This window comes from Centruroides vittatus, unplaced genomic scaffold, assembly GCF_030686945.1.
Source record: "Centruroides vittatus isolate TY-2023 unplaced genomic scaffold, ASM3068694v2 contig_866, whole genome shotgun sequence".
Lineage (NCBI taxonomy): Eukaryota > Metazoa > Arthropoda > Arachnida > Scorpiones > Buthidae > Centruroides > Centruroides vittatus.
Genome location: NW_027122565.1, coordinates 740,314 through 755,815, shown reverse-complemented (window position 1 = coordinate 755,815; position 15,502 = coordinate 740,314). Strand labels below are relative to the sequence as shown.

Below are 15,502 nucleotides of genomic sequence, written 5' to 3'. Positions count from 1 at the left end.
GGAAGTGCATTTCAAAACTGATCTGAACTTAGTTTACAAACCTCAAAAAACCTCTGGGTGTCCAGTTTTTTATTTCTTTAAATGTAAACAAATGTTTTTGGGCTCCTTGTGAACTCTTCTTCAGGTTTCCTTCTTTTAAAATGAAACATGAAATGAAGCTACTGTTCAAATTTAAATTTAAAGCTGTACATTTTTCAATGGACATATGAAGCCACATTATGACATAATTCGATGATCTACATTTATTGGATGGATTTCTATATATAATGCTGGATCGAACATTGCTTGCTAAGCATATGAAATTTGTTTTTCTTCTTTCCATCCTTTCAGTTTTAAAAATTTCAAGGACATCAGTATCATGTATGCCTTATCTTCATGGCATACATGATACTGATGCTATCAGCACTACATGCTGAAACAAAGCTTCTATGTCCTTATTGGAGGCATATGCAGACAGGGCAGAGAGGAGTTTTCCAATATTGATGTTCCTTTAACCTCTACTTTAAAGATCTAGTGGTAGATTCGATGTATATTAGATCACTGCCAATCCTGTAATCATTTAGAGGTATCATGTATATCCTTGGGGTTCTCTGTGTGTTTAGGGTCATTCCTATTTCTAAGTAAGTGTATACAGTCGGATTTCATTGTATATAATGCTTATGCCCTTGTATACCACTATCTATATACAGGTAACCCCTGTATAACATGGTGCTTTTATAGCATGGATTCACTCTAATACAGTTCAAGAATTGGGTAAAACTCTTGTACAACATAAAATATAATAAAAACTATTAAAAGCAAACTTTATCTAATTTGAAATTAGGGAAATCCCTGTACAACAGTTCAATAAACATGATAAAGCTTTTAAGTGCAAAAGATACCTCATTTGACATTTTTCATTCGAGTGCATACGTACTATCAGATTTTCCTGCATAATTTTCATGAACTATTAGTACTTAAGTACAGTATGTAAATTTTCTTTTTCCGCCTTTTGTCAATACATGTGTTCCTTCTTGAAATCTTGACAGTGTATTCCTATAATGACATAGATAGCCATTAAGAAATTAATTTTCAACATTCCACCCCTAAGGTGGTGAAAAGGGGGTACAAAAGTATATACTGGAAAACATTTTTGGTCAAATTTTGTTGCTTTGTTGCACAGATGGAATAAATTTGTTATCTTTTAAAAGTTTTTGACTATAATTTCATTATCTTAATAAATATTTTTTCATTTGTTTAAAATTATAGTACTTAATTGATGTTATATTGAAGTTCAGAATTTTCCAGTTTAGTCTTCATTTATTTTTTTATAAGTTTTGTATTTTTTGAGTACTTAGGTATACTAAAATATAAAAAATATACATATTTATATACATAAAAAATATACAAATTATATTATATGCAACATGTAAAGACAGTTTCATCAAGTAATCAATAGATAACACCGTAGTATTTCTAAAGCATGCTATAGTTTGAAACAAACAAAAATCAGTAGTTTTATCAAATTAGTAACAACTAATGATTGAAAATCTTAGCAAAGTACCAAAGTAGGGTTATTTTTATCAAATTGCAAAATCCACGTGGGCAAAGCTGCGGGTACAGCTAGCTTGTCTATAAATCACATCTAAGAGGTGGGCATACCTAACCACTATTCAGTCAACATACATTTATTCCATTTCATCCATGTTTTGTTACTGGTGATAGTCTCATTAAGTTGGGCTAGGCATTTCCTTGCTAAGGCCTCAGTAATTTTTTCATTTAAACTATGCATCTTGGCAATTGAAGTAACTAATAAACTCCTAAAAACACCAGGTTGTAAACAAATCTTCAACACAAACCTAATAACCGGTGCCAGTCTAATTAATTTTCTACGGCGAACGTTTTCGAACTCCACTCCGGGTCCATTCTCAAGCCTAAATTCTCTTCCAATCGATGTTCGACAAATCGAATACTCCAATTGTGTGCCATTCGAAAATTCAAAATTGTTCCATTAGCTTCTGTAGAACCTTTACCTGAAAAAACGCTTCCCAAGTTCACTTTATAAATCTTAAAAAACTTAAACAGCTTAAACCCTTCAAAAGACCAGCAGCATCTTTCCTTTCCTTTACTCCGTCTACGCTTTCTGCAAAAGGACCTGCCATGCTAGCGATAACTTCACCTCGTCCTTTGCATTTATCGGCTGGGATGATTGGAAGGCCTTATACATTTCCATTTGCACTAACCATCGAATTTGATCAGCTGTAAATTTGCTACCACTAAGCATGCTGATCAGCATGCTTAGTGGTAGCCAGTGGTTTCGCGGCCTTTGAAGTCTGGGATGATTTCCGGATCCGATGCATAAACCGTCAATGGGGTGGTAGCTCTCTCATGTACAATGTCCTTCTGGTGCTCTTTCCATCTTACTTCCACCGCTCTTTTGGTGGATCCAATGTACACCAATTCCCTATTGCATCTGTTATCCGTTAGTGGGATAGCGAATACCCCAGGAAGTTTGTCCCTATTTGGTCTATCCTTATCATTCCGTAGAAGTAGTTGAAGCATAGACGGGCATCTCCTGTACGCTATGTCGAACCCTTGTCGAGGAGATAGAGAAACTGCAGAGGAGAGTGAAACGGTTCTCTAAGTCTAAACTAGCGGTAAGGCTAGGTATGAAAGATATTATAGTGGATGCCCCGAATACGCCCAAACTATTTGCCTTTGCAAAGGTACATAAGCAAGGGCATCAACTCAGACCAGTGGTAGATAAAGCAGCGGCTCCCACTCGTAAGCTACAGATGGCAATGCATAACCTTCTTGCACCCCATTTACAAGGATAACAGAATTCAGTAACAAGTGCAGCAGAATTAGTAGAAGAAATCAGGAATACAGACCGTCCAGAACACATCTCAGTATTGGATTTCCGTGCGTTTTACCCATCCATCAAATTGCCACCATGTTTTTGTGCAATTAGGGACTTTTTGCTCCAACAAGTTAATGATGGTAAATTACATAATCAAGTGCTAAAGTTAGCGCATTTAATTTGTTATGAATCGTTGTTTCAATTTGGAGGAAACACGTATGCACAAGGTAAGGCAGTACTCATGGGTAGTGCCATATCAGGAGACATTTGTGAACTGGTCATAAGAAAATTAGAAGAGAGGCAAATTCCAAAGTTCAGCCAGAACATCATTATGTATAGAAGATATGTAGATAACGTCTTAATACTATGGAAGAAAGACCCGGACGTTGTTTCATTCCTACAACAGATCAATGACAACAGTTACGGCCTTACTATAGAGATGGAACAACACAGCAGTAAGGCAGTGCACTTTCTGGACATAGGCATTCAAATAGCAAAAGACGGGATACACACAGCGGTATACAGGAAGGTCGCAGGCAGCTCAAATTACATACCAGAGGATTCTTGTGACCCGTATGGGTATAAGATGGCAGCATTCAGGTCCCTGGTTAAAAGGGCGCACACCCACAGCACCACACAGGAAGCGTTACGGCATGAAATGGAATACTTGCAGGAAGTGGCAAAAGAGCACGAGTACAGCAGATTGGTACAGCAACTAGAAAGGAATTATGTAAATGGCAGCAATCCTGATCCACTGGATAATGGGAATAATGAGAAAGCAGCAAAGAATATCATACCCCTTTCGTACAACCCGATCTTACCACCTTTATATAGAAAAATTGCGAAAAGACAAGGGTTCGACATCAGTACAATGTCGAACTGATTATCTTTCATATAACAGAAAAATTGCAACGGATCACAGAAGTGCAGTGGAACTTGATGAAACAAGCTCAGATCTTGAAAGTCCAATCAAACATTCTCGAACAACTATAATAAGTGACGAGGAGGACTAAATTTGTGAGCATAACATTATGCTTCTTTTTGATTGTGACTTGAAATCATAATCTTTTTAGTTTTTATATGATGTTGAATTTTATTTAAGCTTTTTATGTACATAAGTTTAAAAAATGATGAAAATGTTACACCATAAAAGGCAATTTTTCTCTTTTTAGAACTAAATCCCAGTTTTTGTATTAAGTTGGTGTCTCCTATAATGCAATTTCCCACAACGCGGTATTTTCAAGGAACGTATCTACCACGTTGTAGGAGGCCTACCTGTATATATATATACATAGTCAAACATTACCATCTTTGATCCTCATTGAATGAACTCTTCACTGAAATGAATAATTCCGTGATTCTGCCTGTTACCAGTGAAAGTGTTAAATACTTTTCAAGAGTCATCTATCTGGTCCCTAGATATTCATTTGAAAAGAGGATGGGAGCAGGCAACAAAATATAAAGTATAATATGCATCAAGTTATAAACATACTCCATACCATATAGCAATCGGATACTATACTATCTAAGCTCCCATCCCAACTCACAATTTACAGCTTCTTTTTTTTTTTTTACTGAAATACTGCAAATATCACAAATTAGTATTAAGTAACATATAAGCTTACCATAATCATCTCTATTTTCTTCATTCATTAAATTATAAAGAAGACGTTCTTGGGTTGTAGATTTCTTTGCTATTCTAGCACTAGATTCAATATTCTGATTTGGGATACATCCTCCTGTCTGTTTTTTAGCAACTTGAGGTCGAGAAGGAATATCAGATAATTGGAAATTTGAAATCTGCTCTTTCTGTTGTTTTCTGAAGTTAACTGATTAAATGATTTTGAAAATTTACCAAATTTTATATTTGTGTATTTCAGAAAAAAATCATAAAAATATTTTCAATACTTTCTTACCCAGATTTCCAGTAGGACGTGCTATAGGCTCATCAATTCCTCTTGTATATTCAACATAAGGCTGATGAGGTCGTTTAGCAACAAGATTATGTCGACGAAACTTTCCTGTCAATCTGTTCGCTTGAGCAGTAGCCTGCAATTATTTTAATTTTATGTATCTGTTAATAATATACTTACATTAAATAATTTTTATTTATAAATCAAAATACAATATTTTATCAAATTAAGTAACACACTTGTAATAAAATTTCAAATTTCATGATGTTTTATACACTATTTAATTAAATAATTCACAAAAAATATAGTCAAATATTAAAAAAACACAGATTTTAAATATATTTACATCTAATCACTTATAATATATTCATGCAACAGATGCTATGAAGTAATACAGTGCTAAACTATATACTTGCATTAATAATACAGCTATGCCTATTAATTTTGTACAATATTTTAAAAAATTCCTTTCTTGTTCTACTATTTAACTATAATATATAAAAATATTGCTTTATAATTTTTCTCAAAGCAGAATATCATTCCTCTAGTATAAAATATTTAATACAAATAAATGATTGTGATTAATCATATAGCATTGTTGAATAAGTTACCTAATTTATCATATAATTCAGGTAATGAAGAAATTATGTAAATATTTGAGCTCTAAGTAAAATATTATGGCTGTATCAATTTTTATAAATACAGAGTGGTTATAATTAAACAGGAGGTGTTTAGAAATCCATGATATCAGCACCAATACAATGATTATTGAGTCAGCACTTCATGAATGAGAGAATGATTAGCCAATTATTCCAATAGCATGGCCACCACAATCATAAGATCCCTTGTGATTTTTGGTTATGAGAAAACTTTAAGAATCTTGTTTATTAGGGTGATGTTCCTAACTTAGCTGTCTTAAGAGAGAATTTTGCTTCATGTGAGACAACTGTACCTAAGCCAGATATGCTTTGCCATCAAGTGCACTGTTCATTGAATGCACGCTTTAGAACAGGGAAGAGATGGTGGGCATATACAGTAGTACCATTAGTCTGATTTATTAGTTACTTCAACATCCCATGCGTACAATTTGAAACATGTAAAATTACTGTAAATTATGTGATAGTTTAACATAAGGAAAGTTAAAACTCATACAATCTGTAATTGCTACACTAAACTGCAATAACATCTCGCACTTTTGTGTTTCAATTTTTCTGTATTGGCAGAATTGTTTTAACAACCTATCCTACCATATAAATTGTAACTATATTAGTGCAAAATTTTTCTCTATCAGGAAATTTTGGAACTAAACTTTTTATTTGTAAAATCAAAATCCCTTGAAAAGTATGCACACCAAATTTGGTTGCATCTGGTCCACTGGTTCTTTCTTCACAAAGCTCTAAACACCTCCTGTTTAATTATAATCCCCTTGTATTTTAATGGTCTCCTGACCCCAATAATGTTTTTATTATGGCTCCATCTTGTATCCTAGAAACTATCCTATCATTCATTTTGTCTGGAGTTATCTAGGAGACACTTTTCTAAAAGAGTTGTTTGGTTGATGTTGAAGGTAGAGGACTTTGTATTGATATAAAAAATCTAAAATGTAAAAAAAATTTCTTTTGGTCATCTACAGTGGTTTTATTTCTTGTTTGTTAATTCTTATAGTGATTTTATGATTGAGGAACTTGTTTTATGTTAATTTAAGAGTGATAATCTCATGCCTGTGGGCATAAATTTAAAACAAAAGTAAATAAAATATATTAAAAAAATTAATTTTAAAATAGTTGAAATATACATATTTTAAATTTATCTGATTCTTTAACCTAAAGATATGGTTATATGAATAGTCATAAATGTTTATGTACTATTAAATATTTTTGTAAAAGCATTACTGGATGATGATAAGATCCAGTGATTTGATGATAAAGATACTAAAAGATATTTTAGTATCTTAGATATTTGATGTAATATTTTAGTATCTTTATCATCAAATTAGTAATTATAACCTTGTAATTTTTAAATTTGTAAGGCTTATACTAAACTTGAATAAATCAACATGAGTAGAAAAACAAACAATAAATGTAATATACAAGTCCTATAAATAAAAATAAAAATAACAGAGCAAACAGCTAAATGTCAGTATATAAGTAAGCTGTATTTTAATATAGTCAAATATTTATTTATTCACTTCTTTGAAAAAAATTGCAATACATTTCACTTATATTAAAAACATAACTTTACAAACAAATTACTTTTAAAATTTATAAAATATCAAGGAAAAAAATAACATAAATAACCTAAAATCTGATTAATATGTAACTTAGAACAGATTAAAACATATCAGAAAGCTGATTAAACTGATATAACTAAGCAACTAAATGTTCTGTTTAAAATCAAAACTTGTTGTAAATATTAAACATGACTCATTTAATATCAACTATATTCATAGAATCTACAATATATTTTCACTATCCATTGTTAAATCCTTCATAGTCAGATTTCAGATTTTTCACATATAACTAACAATATAATCTAAAAATTTAATTTTTAATACCAATTCAATGTATAGGGGAGCCAATCTTGTTGATCCTCTATATATCCATTCCACATGATTATTTTCAAATTCTAGCTTAACCAAACTTGCATCAACTTCTTTTACATGGGCAGATAACCTAAAATAATTTTTTAAAAATAATTTCTGAAAAATGATTCTCATTAATGTTAAATTTCATTAAATTTAATTATTATCAAATTTCAATACAGAATGTGATCTGCAAAAACAGTTTCATGACTTACTTCCAATATTAACAAATAATTTTTTTTTATAATATCCTAGTAGTTTGTTATAATTTCATCTTTAATATTAATTATAAAATAATGTAATGTGGTATTTTTTTTATGTATTTAAGTCTTAATGAGCATTATATTTCAAACAAATAATACATAATGTTAGCAATAAAATTATTTTTAAACCTTAATTTATAAATATTTACTGTAATTTTTTATAGCAATTTATAAAACAATTTTTTTTTCATCTGTTGAGTGATTTAATGATTAAATAGCCCTATAATGTTACATTTCTGCAGACAGAGTCACTGATAAATTTTCGTTCCTATAAAAAACTAAGTACTTTCAGATTTTCCAATTTAAATTTGATTTTTTGGACTCTAAAGACAAACATGGAAAATCTAAAAGTATTTAGTTTATTATCAGAAATAAAATATTTTAATGATTCCTATAAGCAGAAAGATAATGCTTTATTTAAGGTATGTATTTGGTTTGTTATTAAATAGATTTCTATTTAATCCATTTTCAATGAATTCCATTTTATTTAATTAAGTTAAATATTTAATAGTAATATCTCTTAACACACAAGGATATTTTTTTGAGTTTTTGGTTAAATTTAAATTTTGCTTTCTTCTTTCTTAAGATTATTTATTCATTTAGTTAAATACAATTAATGTGTATTTTTAAAAAAAAGTTTGTTCATTTGTTTCAATTTAGATCATATATTTGTTTATTACAGTCTCAAAACTACAGTGATTATATAAGTAAAAATACATATAATGAGAAGTTTAATTTCACAAAAAGTTTTCTGTGAAATTAAACTTCTCATACATATTTAATTTTAATTACTCAAACATATCTAAAAACAGAAAAGCTAACTAATTTGTCAAGTTTTCAACATATGTATTTGGAAAATTATTTTGTTAAATCAAGAACTTTCAGGTTTAACAGACACCTCCTCACCAGAATTAGTCATTAAATTGAGATCTCACTGTAATTTTAAATTCTCTTATCAAAAATTACAATTTCATTGTTATCATGAATAGAACATTCTACAAAAATTAAATCTAACATTAAATGTTCAAAGTTCATAGTAACTTATTTCTCAAGTTTTTACTTTCAATTTTAAATGCCAATGATAAAAGAATATCAAAACTTTTCTAGTTTCACAACTGATTTCTATCATAGTTCAAAACAAAATTTTCAACACAGTTCTTTGTCATTATAGATATACATTTCTATAGATAACGGTTAGTTACATCATAATCAAAAAACTTACCAAGCACCATTATATTCAGTACTAACAATTTGGCCTTTCTGTAGCTTCACCATTGGTCGCTAGAAAGAATATTAAACAATTTTTTAAAAACAAATTTTATTTGCTATCAATGAATTAATGTTAATATACTAACTTCTGGATATTGTAAAAGATAACCTTTGATAAAATCTTTGGAATCTGGATGTATATCTTCCCAAACTTCTTTACCTAATAAGGACAGAATTTTCATAAATTATACTTAATATTTTTGTTAGAAACAAACCAATTATTATCTGATAAATTTAAAAGAAAAAATATTCATTTAACACAAGAAATTTCTAAAATTCAATGAACAACACAATCACTAGTATAAATTATACTATTAAATGATGTTATCATTAATAATCAGCTAAATTTCTTAATATTTGCATGTTTTACTAATTTGACTAACAAATATTTAAACCTGAACCAGCTGAATTCCAAGACAGTTAAAGCATCTTATTGCTCTGGAAAACCCAGGATCAAAATCAAGCAGTTGAAAAACGCCTCAAGGATTTTTCATGGGAGGTCTATCCCAGATATGTCAAACCATGTTCCTCACCATCCAGTCACCTGTGTTGTTGGCCTAGCTGAACCCACAATTGGCAAGAAAAAATGCCCACAAGATATATTTTTATTGCTCACAAGATAGAGAGCCAAAAACTGAACAAAAAACATACCTGGATTCATCGCACAACTAAGTAATTTGAAAATTACTAGACTTAAAAGCTGAAAACATTCATATATATTAAAAAATTTAACTGGTCATTACAGGTAATTTTATTCATAATGATATATGGACATATATTATGTGCATATTTCATTAATTTTAATCATGTTATGATTAAAATTTTGAAAACAATATTAAATAAATAGGCAACATTTAAAATTTGTGGTGGTGCTATCTGTTATATTTTATTTTAAAAACTTTTTATATTTTTAACTATTATAAAATGGCAAAAAGCTTAATTTTGAGGATATAAATGGGTTTTATAAAAAACTGTAAAAGCAAATGACAAGTAAAATTGTCATTAAGTCTGACCTTACTGGAGATACACATGACCTCCTTTTATCTTCTCATTCCCTCAGCTTTTAATCATGAAAATTTAATAGCTTCAATTCCTCTAATAAACAAACCTCCCTGCAAAATTTCAGAAATTTTTGATAAAAAGCACAGGAGTTATTAAGCTTCAAAGAGAATGAACAAAATCATTCCCCCATCACACTAACATCTATACATTAGGAAAAGAACCCCAAATTTTTTTGCATTTCTTAATGTTTTAAGGTGTCCTAAGTCTAGAAATATAAAAATCTTGGGTGGTCATTTTTTGACCAATTGCCATACTTTCTCTCTGTTATATATAATAGCCAGAAAAGTAAAAAGTATTTAAATTTTGGAATATCTAGAAAGTTAGCTAAATAGCTTTAATAAAGTAAAATTATTTATTTTCATTACAAAAATAATTAAATTGGTTATAATTTTTTGACAATAATGAAAACAAATAGAAAAAGTAAGACAGTTTACTAAATTTACAAGAACATCAGCATAACTTTTTGTTATGATTCTTATTAAAATAATCATAATAATAAATCTTTGTGCAATTAAATTAAAAGTTAAATTTATCACCTTGTTTTAGTGATAAATTATAACCAGTTAAGTGAAATTTCTAAAGTTACCCTCAAATCTACAACTTAATTCTAGATTTAAAAATATTTCAATGAAATTTAATGTTTCAATTTAAATTTAATTAATATCTACATCAACATTATGAATTTGTATTAATACTCCAATTGAATATTTTCTGAGATACATTTTCAGCATATTTATAAAGTTTTTTCATTGTTGTCTACTTTCATCCCTTGGGCACTAAAAGAGCCTTGTTTTAATTATACTCCCATACTATTTAATGTAAGTAAATAATTTCATTTCATCAATAAAAAGAGTTATTGGTTAACATATCACTAAAATTATATAATCAAACTATTAATAAAATTCCCAATTTATTAATAGTTTATTAAAATAAAAATTATCAAATACAATTTGTTTAAACCCTCTGTTTTCAAAATTTGGTATGTATATGTCTACACATATTAATAAGCTACCAGATTAAATCGGGCTACATTTCTGTGATTATTTTTAATTAATTTCTAAGTTAAATCAAGCCCATAATGAAATGGGAGACAGGGCCCAGCATATCCAGGAAAGATCATTCACAAAAAATATCTGAAGTTGTAGTTCCAGATTCAATCCTGGGTCCTCAAAGTGATAGTTGACACATTAACTGCCTTACCCATTCAGCCATCTACGTTCATCATTGGTTAAACATTCCAAATTTGTCAACAACATTTGTGTCAAGTTTGTTTAGATAAAATAAATGTCTGGCTTCACCGGCTTCCCAAAAGTGAGTGGTTTTGAACATAACATCTAATAGGAAACATTGTTCCAAGTTTAATAATTTAGTACAATGACATTCCGTTAACCCAGTATCATCGGGACCAATGCAGTGCAGACTTATTGGATGATGGAAGTTTCTCATTTTTTTCGATTCCCTGAACACAATTTTACACATCTTCACATGTAAAACTGCACAAATCCATTTTTGATGATAGTTTAACACCATTTCAATATTTCCACATTATTCCTATCCTTGGTTAGTTGAAACGAGAACACTTAACTAGAATCTCACTTTGTGCTTTGTACACTTTTACCTGTATCTACTCTATATTCTACATATTTTACATATTAATTAAAAGCAAAATGTTCTGTCACCACCAAAACCTAAACTAACACTTTACAAAGAAGTGCTAAAATAGAGAATCAACCAACAAAATATAACCAAATAAATCAAGACCAAAAACAAATGATTTATCTACTCTTTTGAAAATATTATATTTCAATTGATTTGATTTTAATTTATTAATTAATTTTGATTTTATTTTTAATTTTAGTTTCAGTTTTTGTTTCAATATATAAACACCACAGTTTTAAATTTCTTTTTATTTTAATTTAATTTTAACTTTAAATTAAATATTTTAAAATTTAATTATTATTTTTAGTTTTAATAAACTCGCTACCTAGTTACATTTAAATATAGATTGCACAAACCCAGTATACCAATACTTCCCCCATGTCAGCTTATCAGATTTGCCAGCATACTGGATGCCGTGTTAATGGATTTTCACTGTATTACAATATACTATGATTAATATACGAAACAAAGCATAATATTGATAAATAATCTTCAAAATTATTCCCATTGTCTTTTTTAGGTGCTTTTATTTTTAAGTACATTTCATGCTTATTTACAAATACTGAATAAAACTAAAATAAAATAAAATTCAGAATTTGGGTTATTCAGTTCAAGTGATTCATATCAAAATAGTCTGTTAAAATATCATATTATTATATTAATCTATTCAATAAAAAGAGTTATTGGTTAACATAACACTAAAATTATATAATCAAACTAGTAATAAAATTCACAGTTTATTAATAGTTTATTAAAATATAAATTATCAAATACAATTTGTTCTAAACCCTCTGTTCTCAAAATCTGGTATGTATAGTTCTACATATATTAATAAGCCAAATGACTACCAGATTAAATCAGGCTATGTTTCTGTGATTATTTTTAATTAATTTCTAAATAATTTATCACTAGAGGCAGGTGTTAGGCACCATCTTTTATTAAATTTAATAATTATAATTAAGTTAAATTATTTAGAATATTCTGGAAAAAAAGAATTGGCCCAGAGTAGGACTTGAACCAGCAACTCCCACTTACCATGCAAATGCATTGCCAGTTACACTACCCAACCTCCATTATTTAGAAATTAAAAATGTCATTTTGGCTTATTACTAATATATCAGGTTTCCAGATGTTTGTTTAAAATCATATACAAGCCCAGTAGCTATTCTTCAAATCTGGATTAAACAATATATTGCCACAATAGTTTAAGAAATGATTTACAAATTAAGCATTTTAGTACATTTAGCATATTTTTCCCTGAAGTTCTACTTTTAAATTAAAGTATTTATCATTACGGTTATTCATTTTAATTTCTTCAGTATATGTTTCAATTGATTTGATTTTAATTTATTATTTAATTTTGATTTTATTTTTAATTGGTGGTTAGATAGCTTCAGATTTCTGAAAAAGTATTTAAAAAACACCTGTTTTTATAACTTTTTCTGCCCTGTGGGTACTAAGAGTGCCTTTATCCATACCTATTGTGGGTTTACCCAGGACTACAATAGAGGCAGCTGGGTGATGAGGAATGGGCTTGATATATCTGGAACAGACTGCCCAAGAAAAATTCCTGAAAAGTTGCCTGCCCAGACTCAATCCTGGGTTTCCCAGAGCAGCAGGGTGTTGTCTAGATAACCTTGGCCATCCAATAAAAATAACTTAAAAAGGATTTCAACAAACATTCATGCTAAATATGGTGCAAATTTTTATCACCCTTTCCCAATCCAACCTCGTCAATCTCCCAGCCCCTCAAAAGCCTGAGCATTGCCACACACATTCAGCTAGTTTTATTTTTATTTAAATATGTTAATGTTTAAAAGTAATGCAAAAAGTCAAAAATTAAATCACTACATGATGTGCAAGTGTCCAACATATTTGTCTTGTAGAACTAACATTTTTTTTTTTTTTTTGGTTAAAAACTCTTTCTGCCCTGTGGGCACTAAAAGAGCCTCGTTTTAGCAAGCCCATTATGGGTTTGGCCAGGCCCACAATGGGGTAGCCATGTGGTGAGGGATGAGGCCCAACATATCTGGACGGACCACCCCCGAAAAATTTCTGAGGATTTTTCAACCTGTCTGGATTCAATCCCGGGTTCCCAGACCAGTAGGCTGCCACCTTAACCACAGCCATCTGGCCTGTAGAACTAACATTGAACCTTTGCTACTCTGCCACACCTGAACCATTGCATCTTTCCCAAATCTCTCTATAGTAGTTGCATCTATAGGGTAAGAGCTTTAATTTGATACATGTACTACAGTTTTAGCCCTAGTTGTTTACTCAAACTAAGTCATACAACTGAAACCCTCTTTCAATTAATATATAGATTATTAAGTACTAAAATTTTCACATTTCATATTAATATTTGTACCATTCATGAGAGTCAACAATTTAAACTGTACTTCAAAATTAATACACTCTTGATTTCATAGAAAAAATCACTATTTCTACTAAAATGAATTAACTTTATATATATAAATTTTCAATACTTTAGTGATAGACTTACTTGCATCACAAACAAGATGAATTTCTGCATGCTTCACATACTGAGCATGTCCATTATCAAAAAATACTAGGTATCTAGAAAAATTAAGCAATTTCAAAATTTATTAATAAGTATTTCTGTAATTAATAAAAGTGCAAATTCAACATTTAAAATTAAATTATATATATAATTTAGTTTAATAAAATGAATCTATAAAAGTCATTTTATAAATGCTTTATATTTTAAATTTAATTTATGATTATCCAATTTTATATAATAATAATAATAATGAAGTTTTAAAGATAAGTTGAAAATGATTTTTATTACTTGAGCACATAATTAATCATCCTGTCATTTCAAAACTAGGGACAAATATTTGTTTTGACAAAAAGATCTCTAAAATAATAATGAATTATAAACAAAAAAATTTTTTATTACAAGTCAATAGTTATTGGTTAACTAATAACTTTATTAAGTTATAAGTGCATAAATTTTAAGGGAAAAGCAAGCAGTAAGAAATATTTTGTTTTATTTAACAAAATTTTTCTTACTAATGATCGATATTCCTTAATCTAAGTCATAATTTTATACTTATTAAATAGAAAAATAAAAACTAATTTATCAGATACATTTGTTTTAAAATAAAAAAAAAATAAATTTCTGATATTACAAAAATCCAACATTTCATAATATCAGAACTGACATGATAAAAAAACAATTGAAAGCTGTACATGTAAGCAATGGAATTGTTTTCTTACATGTACTGTACAGCTTAAGGAGGGAAATGGGAGAGTAGATCATTGCACACGACAGAGAGAGAGGAGGTTGAGCAATGTCCATGTGGATTGTTTTAGTGATATTAGTGGCATATGAAATTGTTCTTATAAACCTGATTACCAATTGTGTGAATAAAGTATTAGTTAAAGACATTCTGCAAATATTTTCTAAGTCATTTCTTGAATGTCAGCAGTCCACAATTATAGTAAATAACATGTGTATATAATTAAGGGGGAGGAGTTTGCCAAAAGTACATTATTGTACACAATAGGAAGGGAGGGAGATCAAAAGTAGCTGAAAAACTGTACATGTAATTGATGGATGTCCTGGCCCACCACTGGACAAATTGATAAAACTATTGAATATTAGTTGCAAGTTTGCATCTCACCAATGGGCTGGCCACATGGAGTTCTCTAGATTTTCTTAGTGTCTAAACATTACCTTACACCATCAATCCAATCCAATCAATGGCTCCTATAGTACTCTAACCATTTTATTAATAAAATCCTAATTTTATCTAATTTTTATTAACAATGAAGTTTATTTATTTGGCTTATAACTGTTAGAAAATGTTTAAAATACTATCCTTCCATTTTCTTTCATGATTAGCATAAATTGCATGAATAATAAACATTTTGTATAAATAAATATATTGTA

At 29.3% G+C, this 15,502-nt stretch overlaps 1 protein-coding gene across 2 annotated transcripts in view; it reads right to left on the bottom strand.

Moving 5' to 3' along the window:
* LOC136982850 (histone-lysine N-methyltransferase SETDB1-like) overlaps positions 1–15,502 on the bottom strand; it is a 99,996-nt gene that overhangs the window by 20,776 nt on the left and 63,718 nt on the right. For both annotated transcript variants that reach the window (XM_067279380.1, XM_067279381.1), the window contains exons 12-17: positions 14,090–14,163; positions 8,952–9,025; positions 8,819–8,877; positions 7,307–7,424; positions 4,756–4,888; positions 4,465–4,668 (exon numbers count right to left, since the gene is read on the bottom strand). In XM_067279380.1, the coding sequence (XP_067135481.1) occupies positions 4,465–4,668; positions 4,756–4,888; positions 7,307–7,424; positions 8,819–8,877; positions 8,952–9,025; positions 14,090–14,163 (662 nt within the window). The remainder of the gene's footprint in view (positions 1–4,464; positions 4,669–4,755; positions 4,889–7,306; positions 7,425–8,818; positions 8,878–8,951; positions 9,026–14,089; positions 14,164–15,502) is intronic.